Here is an 18,114-nt window from a genome sequence, read left to right as displayed (position 1 = left end):
TAATTTGTTTTAAAAAATCTTGTTGTATCTATATGCTTTTATGAAATACCAAGGCATACCTTTATAAATATGACATTTCTAAGAAGTTGAAATCTAAAACACTGTATTGAGAATGTTCCTAGTCACTGAATGATGAATTATCTTAAATCTCAAATTTACGTTAGTATATATGTCAATTCTGAGTTTATATTGAAATAATACACATTTTTCTTAACCACTTCCCATAGTTTTTATGTAGTTCATAGATTATTTATGATATTCATTTTTTATCTAGAAGTTTTGCAGTTAAAATAATTCCCTTCTACATAAAAAAGCTTTTCTTTTGAGAATTCAAATCATTAAAGTGATTTAAATGTTTTATCCTGATGATTATATTTTTAGGTATTCTTTCAGTGAACATTGTATATGCCATTGACTTTTGTATGCATACATGTCATATTTGATTTAGTATTTAACTTTCAAATAGGTGTGCCCTATACTGACATTCATAAGTTTTACCTGGAATATTTAATAAATATATATCTTCAAAATTATCTTCCAATATAAAATACCTCTAAGTTCATTCTTTTCATTTTCTTGTTCTCATATGCTTAAAATTATTTGTGAGAATTCTAGGCAAGAGTTATTTTTATTTAAGGAATAATGTTAGTTGAGTAATTATACTAAATTGTAGGTCATGGAAAGTTAATGAGAATTTTTTTTTTTGCTTCCTGCTTGTGCATAGTATATCTTTAATTCGGCCAATGACGTTTTTATATTATTTGTCTTAGTTTATTCTTTTATTTCATTTTTCGTTTTTCTGTTTTCTTTTTTCTAGCTTGTGATGAATGGAAAATACTACCGAAACCAAATCTTCATAGAGATGTCAACAGATTTGGACACTCTGCAGTAGTCATTAATGGGTAAAAGAAGCACATTTCCAATTTTTAGAGGGTCACGTATATCAGTCATACTATCCTCAAATTCTGGTATTCTTTTTGAAAATTATCATTGATACTTAATGGTATTGGATTTTATGCATCTCTTGTCTACCATAGAATACACTTCGATTTGTCAATCATATCTGTTTTTCCTTTCTTGTTTAATATATTTAAGGGACATGGGAGTAGGTAAAGGAAGGGTGCTGAGATAAGACATCAGATACCCTTTTGTGTCATCCTGCCTTCTTTTCTTTTTCCAGAGATCAGATAAGGAATGGCTCTTCTTTTAAAAAGATGGAACTGAAATGATAGAGAGGCTAGCCCCATATTTCTATCAAGGAGAACAAGGAAAGTGAGAAGAATTAGATTCTCATTTTAGTTCTGTCATTTACTAAATGTGTGATTTTTGACAAGTCTCTTAACCTCTCTGGACCTTAAAATCCTTATATCCGTTGAGAAATTGGACTCAATGGTCATTACATTGCCTTCCCCATTTAAGTTAATATAATTTTTGTATTTCTATGGCAAAAATTTGGTAATTTGGAATCCAGTGACAGTAAACAATCTGCTAGCTCATTTAGTAGCTTAACATTTGTAAATCAGAATGACCTTTTTATAAGCCCATTTTATTACCACCTTATCCTAAATATGTAGAAATTCTCCAGTATTGCCACAAAATGACTTAACCACAATGAAACTGTGTAACTGATATCAATTGGCTGTCCAAACAGTAATAAATGAAAACTGTGAAACATAAAACCTCTAGGGTTCTCTGGTGGATTTTTATTTTACTTTTTTAAATAATAAAAGACATTCTTGAAGACTTTTTTGACTGATTCAATTTATTGTGTTAATAATATTTTTGACATGAAAAATACGCTGTTTTAAGGGCATCTCAACCTTTTTTGGCACTGCTTAGTATTAATTTAGTATTGTCTAGGCTTCTCTTTCCAGACTGAAATTTTAAAAGTCTTTTCAATTATTTTACTCTTCGTTTTCTTATTTTAAAAGAATGAAACACCATAGGAAGAAGTCGGTATCTAATTTCAAAATTCTGTGTCTATATTGAAAAGTTATAATTCTAGATAGCAGTTCTAAAGTTTGTCTTGTCCATGTATAGCTATTATCTATTTTTTAAAACATTGTTTAATACATTATTAAAAACAATACTTATTTTTCTGACAAAGGAATGTTGTATATAATCATTGTTTCTTTTCCTTTCTTGTATAAACAATAAAACATGTTTTGAAGACTTAGTGTTTTCTTAATATATTAAGATTTATAGAATATTTCATATTTTGTCTGGAAAGTCTTCAAGAAATTATATAGTAGTTCCTCTGGTGTTTTTATATCATATCGTATGCTAGAAATATGATTTTAAAGAACAGCACTAACAGACGTACTTAAAAATAGTATAAAATGTGTATTTAAATCTATGCTTATTTTTATAACTAAATCATTAGATAGAGAGTTTTAATAGCGTTTCTTTAAGATACTTGTTTTGTTTTTAATAGGTCCATGTATATATTTGGGGGATTTTCTAGTGTACTCCTTAATGATATCCTTGTATACAAGCCTCCAAATTGCAAGGCTTTCAGAGATGAAGAACTTTGTAAAAATGCTGGTCCAGGGATAAAATGTGTTTGGAATAAAAATCACTGTGAATCTTGGGAATCTGGGAATACTAATAATATTCTTAGAGCAAAGTGCCCTCCTAAAACAGGTAAATTTCTTTTTCTTTTCGTCTTTCTGGCAGCAAAATTTCTCTTCTGCAGAAGTAGAAATATCTTCTGCTTATAAGAATTACTTTAGTAGCTACAGAAATGAAAAATTTATATTACCCTAATTAGGAATTCTAATGTTTGAACCTAGTGATTAATAATTTAACACCTTTATTAGCTATTTTTAGCTTTATTTCTGAAATCTGTATATATAGTATATATATCAATATTTTATATATAACATGGTCATATATATGAATTATTTTCTAATATAAGTTTAAAATGCTTTCCAATACATCATTTCTAAGAAATGCTGTTAGATTCAAATAAATAAAATGAAATAATTTATTTTCCATGTGGTATTTTTTTCTTCCTGAATTATTGCCAAACCACACCATAAAATAAAAAAATGTTATAGCATTTCATGACTAATGATCTGGTTTTATATTTCTTATAAAACGGTGAATAAATAAATGAGACTTATGAAAAGTTACCAATTATTAATCAGTTAGCTAATTAATTATTTGGATAAATATTGTTTGGTTTTATAAGTGGTGAGAGTTTTTATACATTTTTGAGGCTACAATTAATAAATGTATTTTTAAGTTTTACTAATCTGTATTAATTCAGATGTCTTATATCTTTAGAAAGGATGATAAACAGTATTTGTTATGATGTTTTCTTTTGTACGTATAGTAATACTCTTTGTTCAGTAAAATATATGTAAATCCTTTGACCTTCTTTAAAATATGTGAATTTATTTATTTTATTTTATTTTTTGAGACAGAATCTCACTCTGTCACCCAGGCTGGAGTTCAGTGGTGTGATCAAATTCCATCTCCTGGGTTCAAGCAATTCTGGTGCCTTAGCTTTCCGAGTAGCTGGAATTACAGGCATGTGTCACCACGCCTGGCTAATTTTTGTATTTTTAGTAGAGATGGGTTTCGTGATGTTGGCCAGGCTTGTCTTGAACTCCTGACCTCAAGTGATCTGCCTACCTTGGCTTTTAAAAGTTCTGGGATTGCAGGCATGAGCTACCGTGCCTGGCCCAAAATGTGTGAATTTAAAATGGTTGTAGGATCCTTGTATATTGAATAATTAAAATGGGGGTAAAAGGTCTCGAAAATCCTGTAAACACAATTGAACTACAAAATTTGTCTTAATCTTTAGAAAACTTACTTTGAAATTGAAGGTCATTTCTTTGGTTAAAAATTGTCTTAGTGATTCTTAATGATTCTTAAATAGATATTGTAAATTAAGAAGAGTAAGATTTTCTTTTCCGTGCTGATATATTGTCTCCCATTTGTATTATAGCTGCTTCTGATGACAGATGTTACAGATATGCAGATTGTGCCAGCTGTACTGCCAATACAAATGGGTGCCAATGGTGTGATGACAAGAAATGCATTTCAGCAAATAGTAACTGCAGTATGGTTAGTATTTATGGGTAAATGGTGCTGTAGTTATAACACACTGCTGCTTTATGATCATTAGCTTACCATTTAATAGCACTGTAGAAAAAAAGCACTTTACACATTAAGACATTTAGAAAGTATATAGGGAATCATTCACTTCTTGGCAAATTGTAAAGTTAGACTGGTTTGTTGTTCAAATTTGTCAGTCTAGATTCCATTTTGGATCCATCAACTTTACTTCTTTTCATGGATGAGACTGGGAACATTTTTTCAAAACTAAAAAATTAAAAAAGACTATAACTATAAATGTTGTCTTCTGTGCTGATGAAAATAAGATTACATAGGTAGGTATTGAAATAATTTCCATTGGATTCCTGTCAGACATGCATTAGTGGTCGTGTGGTCTAGTGCTTTGTTTTCACACTTTGTGTGTAAGTTTAACCTGAGCTGTTGGTAGTAGTAGTTTCTCTTTTAACTGTCTATACATTAGTGGTTCTCAAGTTGAGGCAGTTTTGTCTCAAAGGGGACATTTCGCAGAGACATTTTGGTTGTCACAAATGTGGAGCTGCTATTGGCATCTAATAGGTAGAAGCAAGGGATTCTGCTAAACATTCTACAATTTTATAAGATTTTTTAAAGTCCTTTTTCATCTGAAGTAGAGTTTTAGCACTATTGACATTTTAAGCCCTATAATTATTTGTTTATTTGTTTATTTGTTGTGGGAGGGCTGTTCTATATATTGCAGAATAAAAAAACATAAAATATTTATGGTAGATGGATTAAGAGCAGCAAAAATTAATATTTTAAGTGGTAGCATCTAAACATTCTATGTTTTGTAGAAGATATCAACAAATCAAAGGGAAAAATTTTAAAAAGTAGTATTTAGTAGGATTAAATATTTTTTTGTTTTGTTTTGTTTTTTTGAGACAGAGTCTCTCTCCATCACCCAGGCTGGAATGCAGTGGCATGATCTCGGCTCACTGCAACCTCCACCTCCTGGGTTCAAGTGATTCTTGTGCCTCAGCCTCCTGAGTAGCTGAGATTATAGGCAAGCACCACCATGCCTGGCTAATTTTTATATTTTAGTAGAGACAGTGTTTCACCATGTTTGCCAGGCTGGTCTTGAACTCCTGGCCTCAAGTGATGTGCCCGCCTCAGCCTCCCAAAGTGCTGGGATTACAGGCATGAGGCACTGTATCCAGCCCAAAGATTCTTTCATGGGCCTATAGCTTGAGTAAAAATAAATAGTATGGATACATATTTGCAACTGAATATAATGTATTATTTTTTCTTTTTTTGGAATTTTTATGACTGAAAGTATCTACTTGTTTTTCAAGATAGCAGGCAGAGGTAAAAGGCAAAGAAAAGAAAGTTGAAACTAAGTACAAAATTTGATTGTATAATTTAAAAAATTTCTCCACTAAATAATTCAAAATATGTAAGTTTTATGATTTTAATCTAATATTCAGAACTTAAAATGGAGGGAAATTTGCAGTTACTGACTCATTAGATTGAACCCTTTTGTTTTCATACATATTCTGTTGTTATATACTTTCCAGTGATACAAGTTGTTTTAATAACAAGATATACTTCAATTTTATTTGAGTTTTAACATTAATATAACATGGTTATGCTTTGAAAATTTAAATTACATTTTAAGATACTCACTAATATTCATCTAATGGGAGTTATTTTAGTAGAAGTCGGAGTTAAATAAAATAAGACATGGGAATCAGGGACTTGTATTACAGTTCTTCAGAGAAACAGTATCTGTCTATATATATATATATATACACATACACAGTTTATATATATAAATATATAATATATATTTGTTTATATGTTATATATAAATATTTATATATGTGTATATTTATATATATTTATATATGTATATTTATATATGTGTATTTATATATATTTATATATGTATATTTATATATGTGTATATTTATATTTATTTATATATGTATATTTATATACATATAAATATAAATATTTATATACATATATTTATATACATATAAATATAAAATATATGTTTATATATGATATATAAATATATATGTTTATATAATGAGATTTATTATAAGAAATTGGCTCATGTGGTTATGAAGGCTGAAAAGTCCCAGGATCTGCCATCTGCAAACTGAAGACTCAGGAAAGTTGATGATGTAAATTCCACTCCACGTATGGAGGCTTGAGGACCAGGAGTGCAGATGGTGTAAGTCTCAGTCCAAGAGCAAGAAAAGGCAGAGAGAGGAAATTCTTTCTCCCTCTACTTTTTTGTTCTTTCAGGCCCTCAATGGACTGGATGATGCCCACCATAGGGAGAACATTTTACTTTACTTGGTTTACCAATTCAGTCTCATCCAGAACTGCTCCCCACAGACATATCCAGAAATAATGCTTAGCCTAATATGTGGCCACCCCATGTCTTGGAAAAGTTGACACATGAAATTAACCATTACAAGTCTACCCCTTGTCAACTTGGCACCTATACATATCTACATAAACCATACTTAATTTTCAAATGAAGATAACAACAAGGTCATAATTCTACCTAACATGATACAAGTATCCTGTGTACAACTGGAAAACACATCAATCTCTTTCCCAGAAAAGGAGGTAAAGTCCTTTAGTGATATTTACTCCTCTCCTTGATACTCTGTAACTTAAATACTATGATGTAAAATCAACAGTACTTAAATTCTGATATGAGCATCTTATGTTACATTATGAGGGAATAAGAGAGGAAAGAAAACAAAGATATTACGTGCACACACACACACACACACATACACACACAGAGATGTATTCTTAGCAAAATGAGGAGGAAATACAGTCCTTATTTCTGTAACTGATCATGTGGCTGTAGCTAATATTTATACATATATTCTTTTTTTAATTATACTTTAAGTTCTAGGGTACATGTGAACGACGTGCAGGTTTGTTACATATGTATACATATGCCATGTTGGTGTGCTGCACCCATTAATTCGTCATTTACATTAGGTATATCTCCTAATGCTATCCCTCCCCTCTCCCCCCACTCCATGACAGGCCCCGGCAATTCCTCAAGGATCTAGAACTAGAAATACCATTTGACCCAGCCATCCCATTACTGGATATATACCCAAAGGACTGTAAATCATGCTGCTATAAAGACAAATGCACACATATGTTTACTGCGGCACTGTTCACAATAGCAAAGACTTGGAACCAACCCAGATGTCCATCAATGATAGACTGGATTATACATATATTCTCACCTAACCATTCTGTATTTCCTTTACCTTCAGCAAGCACCTAACCTGCTTGTGGTTTTTTATCTGTTGGGGTAACTCAAACCTTTATTCTTGAAGGGTCATTCTTCATTAGTAGTCCTGTTTGAATTGGATTGTTGTAGTTTTCCATTGATCTTAATTACAGGGTAATGTAATTTGGACATTTGTCCCTGCCCAAATTTCTGTCGAAATGTAATCCCCAGTCTTGGAGGTGGGGATTGGTAGGAGGTGTTTGGATCACAGGAGTGGATCCCTCATGAATGGCTTGGGCCATCAGCTTGTTGATAAGTGAACTCTCGCTCTGGGTTCACTTGAGATCTGGTCGTTTAAAAGTATGTGGCACCTTCACCTCCACTCTCACTCTTGCTCCTATTCTGCTATGTGAGATGCTTGCTGCCACTTTGCCTTCTGCCATGAGTAAAAGTTCCTTGAGGCCTCTGCAGAAGCAGAGCAGATGCTGGTGCCACATTTCCTGTAAAGCTTGCAGAACTGTGAGCCAACTAAACTTCATTTCTTTATCAATTACCTGATTTCAAGTATTCCTTTATAGCATTGCAAGAATGGCCCAACACACAGGGTGTAGGGTATGGTAATACTGAAAGATGCCATAAGGGATCTCCTGTATTCTAGACATATTCTTCCTAGCCTCCTGTGTGAAGTAGCAGTTCAGTTTCCCTGTACTAGAAGCAGTCACCCCAACCAGCACAGTAACTCTTCTTTGACTGATGATTTAGAGGTATAAGGAACCCAAAGTGGCCAAGTGGCAGTCTTAATTTCCAATTCTATGGAATCAGTGTTGTGTTTTCTGGAAAAAATTATTCCTTCCTCTGGAATTAAGACATCTAGGTCAGCAAAGAATAAGGTCACAGGAACAGGAAGAAAAATTTTGCTAATGAATTACCAAGGACAATAGTGAGTAGTACCACTCCCATTTCCACCCCTTGATTGTTGGACCCATAAATGCTGGCTCTGAGAGAAAGAGGACCATATATTGGATGCCGACTCAGAGCTTATATGGCTTCCTGGAGAACCCTTCTCTCAGCCTTGCAAGGTATTACTACGTAGCTGGCACTGTAACTGAATCATCAAAAGCCCATTCCACTGTTTTATGAAACAAGTTGCTTGACGATTGTAGGGAACATGATGAGACCAGTGAGCATAGGCCCATTGCTGTCCTCCATGTGCTGTGATGTGAGTTCCTTGGTCAGAAGCAATGCTGTGTGGAATACCAAGATAGTAGAGAAAGAATTCTGTAAGTTTACTGATGGGAGTTTTGGCAGAAGCATTGTGAGCAAGGAAGGCAAATCTATAGCCAGAATGAATGTCTGTTTCAGTAAAAACAAAATGCTTCCCTTTCCCTGATTGAAGCTGTATCAACCTGCCTCCAGGTAGCTGGCTGATTACCTAGGGGGATGGCACCATATCAGGAGCTCAGTGTTGGTTTCTGCTACTGGCATATTGGGTACTCAGCAGTGCTCATAGCCAGGTTGGCCTTGGTGGATGGAAGTCCATTTTGCTGAGCCCATGCATAATCTCCATCTCTGCTACCATGGCCACTTTGTCCATGAGCCCGTTGGGTGATGAGACAGGTGGCTAGGGAAGAAAGTATCCACAGAAGTGGTCATCTTATCCATGTGATTATTAAAATACTCTTTTGCTGATGTCACCTTTTGGTAACCATTTACACTGGATACAAGTGTCTTCACTTATTTGCCATTCAGTGAGATCTGTCCACATCCCTTTTCCACAAATTTTTTTTTGTCACCGATTTTCCATTCATGGTCCTTCCAAGTTCCTGACCATACAGACAAACCATTGGCCACAGCCCATGAATCCATACATAATTGCACATCTGGCCATTTCTTCTTCCAAGCAGAATGAACAATGAGGTGCACTGCTTGATTTTGCCCACTGGGAAGATTTCCTTTCACTACTGTACTTCAGGGAGGTCCCAGAAAGGGGTAGCAGAACTTCAGCAGTCGTTTTTTGGGTGGTACCTTCATATTGTGCAGAACCATCTGTAAATGAAACCAGTCTTCTCTTCCTCTGTCAAGTGATCTAGGGAACTACTCATGAGGTGATAGGTCAGACTGGGAGAGAGAAGGCAGTGTGGCAGAAGTGGGGATTATGGGCATTTGGGCCTCTTCATGTAACTTAGTTGCTCCTTCAGGGCCTGCTTGAGCCTGATCATGTATATACCACTTTTATTTGATGATAGAGTGCCACTGTGCATACCCAACCTCATGGGTTGGTGGGTCAGATAACACCCAGTTCATGATGGGCTGAAATCACATGATAATTTGATGGCCCATGGTTAAACATTCAGTTTCTATTAAGGCCCAGTAGCAGACTAAGAGCTGTTTTTGCTAAAGGAGAGTAGTTATCTGCAGAGGATGGTGATGTTTTGCTACAAAATCCTAAGGGTCTGCACTATTATTTGCCTATAGGGGCCTACAAAAGGCTCCAAACAGCATCCTGTCTGCCACTGATATTTCACGTACCATTGCATCTGCAGGATCATGTAGCCCAACTGGCAGAGCTTGTATAGTAGCCTGGACCTGTTGCAGAGCCCTCTCTTATTCTGAGATCTACTTGGAATTCGCAGCTTTTTAGATCACTTGGTAAATGGGTCAAAGTAACATACCCCAGTGAGGAATGTGTTACCTCCAAAATCCAAAGAGACCTATTAGACATTCTCCCTCTTTTTTCTTTTGGTTATAGGAGGGGCCAGAGGCAACAACTTAACATTCACCTTTGAAAGGGATATCTTGACATGCCCCATACTGCTAGACCCCTAGAGATTTCACTAAGTTAGAAGGCCCCTGAATTTTAGATGAATTTATTTCCCAACCTCTGACAACAAATACCTTTCCAGTAAGTCTAGAGTAGTTGCTACATCTTGCTCACTAGGTCCAATCTGTGTGATGTTATCAATATTATGGATCAGCGTGATGTCTTGTGGAATGAAAAGGCAGTTAAATTCCTCAGAACTAAATTACTACATAGGAGGGGAGAGTTGGTATACTCCTGAGGTAGAACAGTGAAGGGGTATTGCTACCATTGCCAGCTGAAAACAAACTGCTTCTAGTGATCTTTACTAACAAATTTCAACAAAGAAGCATTTGCCAGATGTTTAGCTGCTCGCCAGTTGCCAGGGAATGTGTTAATTGCCCAAGCAATGAAACCATATCTGATAAGGCAATTACAATTGGTATTACCACTTGGTTAAGCTTATGATAATTCACTGTTATTCTCAAAAATCCATGCGTCTTCTGCATAGACTAAATAGGCAAACTTCATGGGAATATGGTGGGAATTACCACCCCTGCATCCTTTAAGTCCTTGATTGTGGCACTAATCTTTGCAATCCCTCCAGGAATGGAGTATTGCTTTTGGCTTACCATTTTTCTACATAGAGGCTGTTCTAGTGGCTTCTTCTTGGCTTTTCCCTCCATAATTGTCCTCACTCCCCAGGTCAAGGAACCAGTGTGAGTTTTCTTTCAGCTGCTGAGTGTGTCTATTCCAATTATGCATTCTGGAACTGGGAAAATGGCCACAGGATGGGTTTGGGACCCAGTGGGCCCACTGTGAGAGGGACCTGAACTCTATTGATCATCTGGCAGTCATAAGCCTCTGACTGGTGGCCCACAGTGATGTTTTGGGTCTCCTGGAATTAATGTCAGTTTAGAACCAGCATCTAGTACTGATACTGATTATTTCCCTTTCCCCAGTGCATAGTTACTCTAGTAAAGGCTGTAAGTCCCTTTGGGAAAGGCAAGGATAAAGATGAACAATATACCTTTTTGGTTGTGTGTTGCGGTCCTTTCTTAAGGGGGCCCAGCATCCCCTTCATTCAAGGGCTTGTGGGTCTGTAAACTGGCTCAATTTTGGAACTTAATTGAGGAACTGTGACACTCTGTATTTGTGATTCAGGTTAGAGTTTTCTTTACTTAGAACTTTTCTGCTTATAGAAATCAATTAGGAATTTAGTAGGATTTCTATATATTTTACTCCTAGGAGCAACCTCATGCTCAACTCACCAATGCCATAGATGTAAGCAAGTCAAACTATTCCAATTGCTGCTTTAACTCTGATGTTCATCATCGTAACCTCACCCACCTTGCCTTGTTAGTTGAGTGCTGCTACCTGGCCCCTGCCAACCTAGATCCAATTATTCCTGTTGCATTTATGTTTCCCAATTCAGTGGCTACACTTCCCACTGCGAGGCTGGGCATACAGAAAAGAGCAATCATGGAGCTCTTCAAGGATGCCAGCGCTCCCCTCCCAAGTTTATTCCTTTCAATAGTGGCGAAAGGTGTGTCTTCTGCACCCTCTCAGTGAGGGTGAGCAGATCTTAAAGGACAAATCCACTCTAACATTCCAATCTCCCTAAGCCATTAAATGTCTTCTATATTAAACCAAGGCAGATCCAGCATTTCCAAGTCACTCACTGTGGGCCACCTTTTGGTCTATGTTTTAGCCAACTAACCAAAAGAGCCCCTTCTAACTCTCTAAGCTATAACATTAAATGTATAATTTCTGCTTAGTGAGCCTATATCAATAAATTTTGCCTGATCCAACTTTATGTTTCATCTATCATTTTCCCATACTTTTACCGTTCTGAAGGCTGGGAAGTCCAAGATCTTGGTGCTAGTAGATTTGGTATCTGGTAACAGCCACTTTCTGGTTCACAGAAGATGTCTTTTCACTGCTTCCTCCCCTGGTAGAAGGGGAGCTCTTGTGTCTTCAACCCCTTATAATGGTGTTATCCCATATATGAGGACTCCACCATTATGGTTAAATTACCTCCCCAAAGTTGCACCTCCTAATAACATCACATTGGGATTGGGTTTCAAAATATGAATTTTGGGAGATGCAAACATTCAGTCCATGACAGACATTTACATATGAAAATACAACATATCTGAGTGAAAACAGATATATCTTAAAAATTGTATTATGTAAATTGCTATCAAGTATTTACAAAGTGGCGTTTTGCTTTATATTTTATTCGACGATGATGTGTTAACAAGGAAAGCATTGGGTGAGATAGTGTAAGAGAGCAGATGGTACTCACTTGTAATTTAGAATTTGATGTAATGTGTCCTTTAGACAGTTTTATCAAAATGTCTTGTGATTAAGCTAAACCAAATGTTAATGGCAAAGAGAGGTCTTTGGGATTTCAGTCTAGATTATGTACATTGATATCCTATTTCATATAGGTCAAACAATGTGCTTTATTCTCACATATTTTCATTTAAAATTTACATCTCAGTATGTTAGAGTGAAGATCAGTAGAGTAGTGGTTACTATTCATAAGTGTGTCTGGTTCATTAGGCCAAAAATGCCAGCTATGTTTCAGAATAATAGCTTTCTTTTACCATTGATTAACTTGACTCTATGTGTGATTGAAATATAATTTCATTTTTTGTACTTGTTTAGTATCAATAAATGACTATTTTTCTTAATGAAGAGCAGTAGAGTTATTTGGATGGAGACTCTGTTACCATTGTTATTCTAAAGATTGACATAAAACTATTATTCTTTTTCTTATTCCAACATGTTTGGCAATTCTCATGTCATTTTTATAGGTTATTTTATTTATCTGATACTTCAGGTAAATTTATTTTTAGTTAGCTATCAAATGTTTAGAGCTATACAGTAATGATTATATAGAATAATGCTATATTTATTTATATACTGTATGAAAACAAAAAATTATGAATCAGAACAAATAATAAGAAAATTTATGTTTCTAATGAAAATGGAGTGGTTGAAAAAGTCACAAAATGATTTGAAATTTACAAAAATGTATCTTCTGTAATTTTTTAGGATGAATAAAGATAAAAATTATATCTGGGTACTTTTTATCTGTTACTTTACAGTAAGTGTAATATGCTCTAATAGAAATTAACACCTTTGGAATGGAGGTGATGACAATGTATTTTATGAAGGAAGTGGCTTATAAATAAACACTTGGTGAGTGACATTTAAAGTCTCTAAGTGGTTAAAAATTGCTTCAATAAATTTTATCTATAGGATAGCTATAACTTAATTTTAACTCTTAACTTTATTGAGTGAAAACAAATATTTAGCTCCCTTACATGAGAAGGCCTGAGGTGTTTATACCTATAGTCAAAACAAAACAAAAAGATTGAGGTGGGGGCTCAATGTTTAGCATTAAATCTTTGTATTTTTTTTCTTATAAAGTAGAGCCACAGGAAAAGCTGAGCCAAAAACTTTAATATCTATTTTTCATGAGTTAGGTTTTATCATAGGTATTGATAATATGTGAATTATCTGAACCTGGATATATGTAAGGAAGCACCATCAAAGTTTCTATATTGTCTACTTTTTTTCTTTCTTGGAAATTAACTTTTAATCTCTCAATGCCAGGATTAGTTGAAATATGATTACATTATGTAGCTTTGGACATAAAATAAAATTTTGCAGATTCTTTGAAGCTTCAATGGAGGAAATGTGACAGATATATACAGAAGAAAACTCAATTAACCAGAACCATTATTTAGTGTCTGTGGAAGTAAAATTAGTTTGAGTTGTTGTGACAGTCATTTATCTTTTTATATTGTATTGGATTTTGATAAAGCATCTCTTTACCTTTTACTACTTTTCATTTCTGCCTCATTCCCAGGGGTCTGCATGATACTTTTATTAAACTAGAACCATTTCATGTCATCATTAATGGAAATGACTTTGTACATGATTTTATTTTTTGAATTGGAAGGCTGTTTTCGAATTCACTGGAAAAAGTTTTCATTAGATGGTGCCTGTTTCAAATTATGTAATTTGCACACTTTATTTTTTAATAAACATTCATTCCAATTCCAAGAACAATAGTTTAACTTGTTAAAAGAAAAACTTAAGACAAAATAAATTTAGCAGAGCTTATTTGAACAAAGACTGATTCATGAATTGAGCAGCATTCTGAACCAAGAGCTTTGGACACCTCCACCTATCAATGTGGGCAGGAAGTATTTTTAGACAGAAAAAGGAAGTGACATTTAGGAACATCTTGATTGGCTACAGGTCACCATTTTCCCTATATGGGCATGGTGTGATGAGGCATTTGCCTTGTGTGGAAGTAGTCTGATCAGTTGGCAACATGTGTTTGGCTGAAGCTCAGCTGCTGTGATTAGCTGAGACTAAACTATCAGTTATAAGAATATACTCATAAATTAGGTTGCAGTTTGTTTACATACTAAATCAGGCCAAATTTAATTTAATCTCCCCTTTTGGCCAGCTGTCAGTTTTGAGAAATTGACCAAAAACCTTAGGCACTAATACTACTTTCTGTCACTATCATAATGGACTTGTTTGGTCTGAATATGGAATTCACAATTTGCAATGTCAAGTCAGTTGGATGATTTTTTTTTATATTCTCTTTGTGTTTTTGTTATTTTAACTATAGTGAGACCATCTGATGTATAACAGATGGCTGCATATGAACATTTAAGACTTGAGAGGGGCCAGGCACGGTGGCTTACACCTGTAATCCCAGCACATTGGGAGGCGGAGGCAGGTGGATCATGAGGTCAGGAGATCGAGACCATCCTGGCTAACACGGTGAAACCCCATCTCTACTAAAAATATAAAAAATTAGCCGGGTGTGGTGGTGGGTGCCTGTAGTCCCAGCTACTCGGGAGGGTGAGGCAGGACAATGGCTTGAACCCGAGAGGTGGAGCTTGCAGTGAGCCGAGATTGCACCACTGCACTCCAGCCTGGGTGACAGAGCAAGACTCTGTCTCAAAAAAAAAAAAATAAATAAAATAATAATAAAGACTCTAGAGAGGATATGTCATACTAAGGAGACTGTTATAATGACTATCATGAGGGTAATATTAAGAGACTGAAGTATACTTCTTAATAGGTGCTCCCATGAATCAAATTGGTCAAAATCAAATATATGAACAACAAGCCAGAAGAGGAATCTGCTTGTTTTAATCAATTGTCTTGTTTGTTGATTTCTTAAAACTGAATTTCTATCATGTCGGACATAATTTTCCAAGGGCAGTAGGAGGTGTCATATGTTGCACACACTCTTCCCTCTTCAGTTAACGGATAGGCCAAAGCAATCATGTTATCTAAAACAACTTTAGCAAGAGAATTTAAAGATGTTTGATGGGCAACTGTAGCCAATTTCTGCTATAGTAGCTAATGTTTCAGACAGATTTCTAATCATAGTCTCATTTACATTTATGCCAAGCCAGGGAAGGAGCATTCTACCAAAAGATGCCTGTTTAGAGATACTTAGACTTGCTGGCAAACTCCTCTTTATTCTATAGTTAAATTAAGAGGTGTAGACCAATGTTCAATTTCCAATTGGTTATTGGAAATAATCCTGACATTTCTAACGGTATTACTGTTAAAATCCGTATTTGACATTTTCCACTTATTGAGACATGGAGTTGCTCACATATATGGTTGGATGTTAAATCCTGTACAGATAAAAATGTACCCTGGAGAGGCACGACAGACAGTTCCTTTCCTTGTGTGTTAGGGGCCACAGTAGAAAAGCACTAGTAATATTTCTCCATTATGAAATCATTGCATGGTCGAAGGATCTTGACAATTAAAGGGATAGGTGATAAATTTCTCTACCAACTGTTGAATTATCTTTCTTTTGGTTATCCTATTCAATTTCTGGCATAATGTAACTGCAAATCCCTCATTATAGGTTTTGACTACTGTTATATTTAAACAAAGAACCTGATGTGTGAATCTAAAAGCTTTACCCTATACAAAGGACCAGATACTGCTCTTAGAACATCAGAGAAATTTGTTAGAAGGTGAAGCAGAGAATCTCTAAGATCATTTAAGGATTTAGGTTTAACATAACATATCCAACATTCAGTTACGTTCCCTGCAAAAGCTATTGATTATGAAATCATAATAAGCATGTTATCTTCCTGGGTATACATAAAAAATAAAAACAGAGAAAAGAAGAAAAGGACCATGGTTTCGTGGTGACTATGGAAAGAAGTCTTGATCCGTCCTCTTGGGAAAGCTGTTCATGTCTAGGATGTCATTGTTTCTGAGGAGAAAGGTCCCTGGTCAATTTTGCCTTGAGGTTTCCAGTGGGTGTACTGTCCTGAGACTGGAAGGGTCCTCTTAAATTGAGAAATGTGGATCCAAGGCTCAGGCTCAAGGCCCTGAAGTTTTGCTGCAGAGAAGAACTTCGTGTAGTCCCTTGCAGCTGACTCCAAGGGCAGTCTTTCTCTGGTGTCTCTTTTGAAAAGACCCGATCTCCAGGGTGTAAACCCAGAAAGGTCTGGTTGTCATCAGTTCGTGGGGGCTTCTTCTATCTGGTGAAGATATACTTTGGCAAAATGCATTAAAGCCTTGCAATATCAAGTCATGTCAGAGTTTATAAAAGCAGTAGATACATGAGGTTCTATTATTGGGGGCATAGGCCTTCCAGTAACCATTTTATAAGGGGTCAATCTATGTTTTCCAGTGGGAGTGGATATGATTGCCATTTTAATTTGTAATACCTTTGAACAAGGCAGTGTAGTTAGCTTTGCCTAATGCCATTGTGTTTATAATACCTTATTTGAATACTTTGCAGTTTGTCCATTGAAACATATGCCTCTATTGCTGTGATTGGCTGAGACTCAGCTATCTGTTACAAGAATATGCTTGTAAGTTAGATTGCAGTTTGTTTAATCCTAAATTAGGTTATAGTTCACCACTTATAGAGGCAGCTTTAGGCCAAGTTTAATTTAATTTAATAAACTAATGAAATAAGAGAGAGTCTGATTCAGTTGAATTGTATTTGGAGTTAGAAATGTTTATTTTAAAGTTCACCAGAGGATTTAAATATACATTGAAGTTTAAGAATCATTGCTCTACAAAGGTGAAAAATAACATGCTCTTTTAATTTTCTAGTCTGTCAAGAACTACACCAAATGTCATGTGAGAAATGAGCAGATTTGTAACAAACTTACCAGCTGTAAAAGCTGTTCACTAAACTTGAATTGCCAGTGGGATCAGAGACAGCAAGAATGCCAGGCTTTGCCAGGTAAAGATTTCAAAATTTAGTAAATGAGTTTATGGTCTACAGATAAATACTGACATAGAAAAGTACATTTAGTAAGGACACTACATTTTCTAAAATTAAAGTCATAACAAATATCAACCTATAATATTGTAGTACTAATAGCACTGTTTCTACAAGAAAAGTTTTTTGATTACATATTTGCTTCCAATTATTTTAAGGTGTTCATATGTTTATGATACTGTTGAATTGATTAGATAACTTTTTATTGAAAAAAATCTTAAAAATGTAGAAAATAATAAGCACTCAGACTTAATATTCAGATTTAACAAATATTAACATTTTGTCATATTTTAAGTGCCCTTTATTTTCCAAACTCAGTGCATATTTTCGTTATATATTATAACATTTATAAAAAATATTTTAAGGCAATAATAATATACAACATATTTATTATATATTATATATTTTGCCTGTCTGTATCCCAGAATATATATATTATATATTTACCCTCTCTGTATCCCAGGGTTTTAAAAATATTATATATAAAATATATTAACAATAAATACATAAATATATTACTTATATAATATGTAACATATTTATTAAAATTATATATCTAGTAATTTTAACTATAAATATATAATTTATATATTTAATAAATTTAAACCATAAATTTATATATTATATTACATTTTAAAATATATAATATAAATTATATTTTTATATAACATATTATCCTATATATAATATACT

At 34.5% G+C, this 18,114-nt stretch overlaps 1 protein-coding gene across 10 annotated transcripts in view; it reads left to right on the top strand.

The window, feature by feature from the left end:
• The window catches only part of ATRNL1 (attractin like 1), an 853,525-nt gene that overhangs the window by 175,417 nt on the left and 659,994 nt on the right, over positions 1-18,114 (top strand). For 8 of the 10 annotated variants that reach the window (XR_004028677.1, XM_030806602.1, XM_030806597.1 and 5 more), the window contains exons 11-14: positions 818-902; positions 2,435-2,643; positions 3,956-4,074; positions 17,250-17,382. Coding sequence is in view for 9 of the 10 variants with exons in the window: in XM_030806602.1 (XP_030662462.1) it covers positions 818-902; positions 2,435-2,643; positions 3,956-4,074; positions 17,250-17,382 (546 nt within the window). In the remaining variant the exon portion in view is untranslated. Of the gene's footprint in view, positions 1-817; positions 903-1,180; positions 1,748-2,434; positions 2,644-3,955; positions 4,075-17,249; positions 17,383-18,114 lie in introns of those variants that run through there. The other 2 variants (XM_030806624.1, XM_030806629.1) reach the window with 2 other exon arrangements.

This window comes from Nomascus leucogenys, chromosome 3 (genome assembly GCF_006542625.1).
Source record: "Nomascus leucogenys isolate Asia chromosome 3, Asia_NLE_v1, whole genome shotgun sequence".
Lineage (NCBI taxonomy): Eukaryota > Metazoa > Chordata > Mammalia > Primates > Hylobatidae > Nomascus > Nomascus leucogenys.
This window is presented reverse-complemented; position numbering and strand designations above follow the sequence as displayed.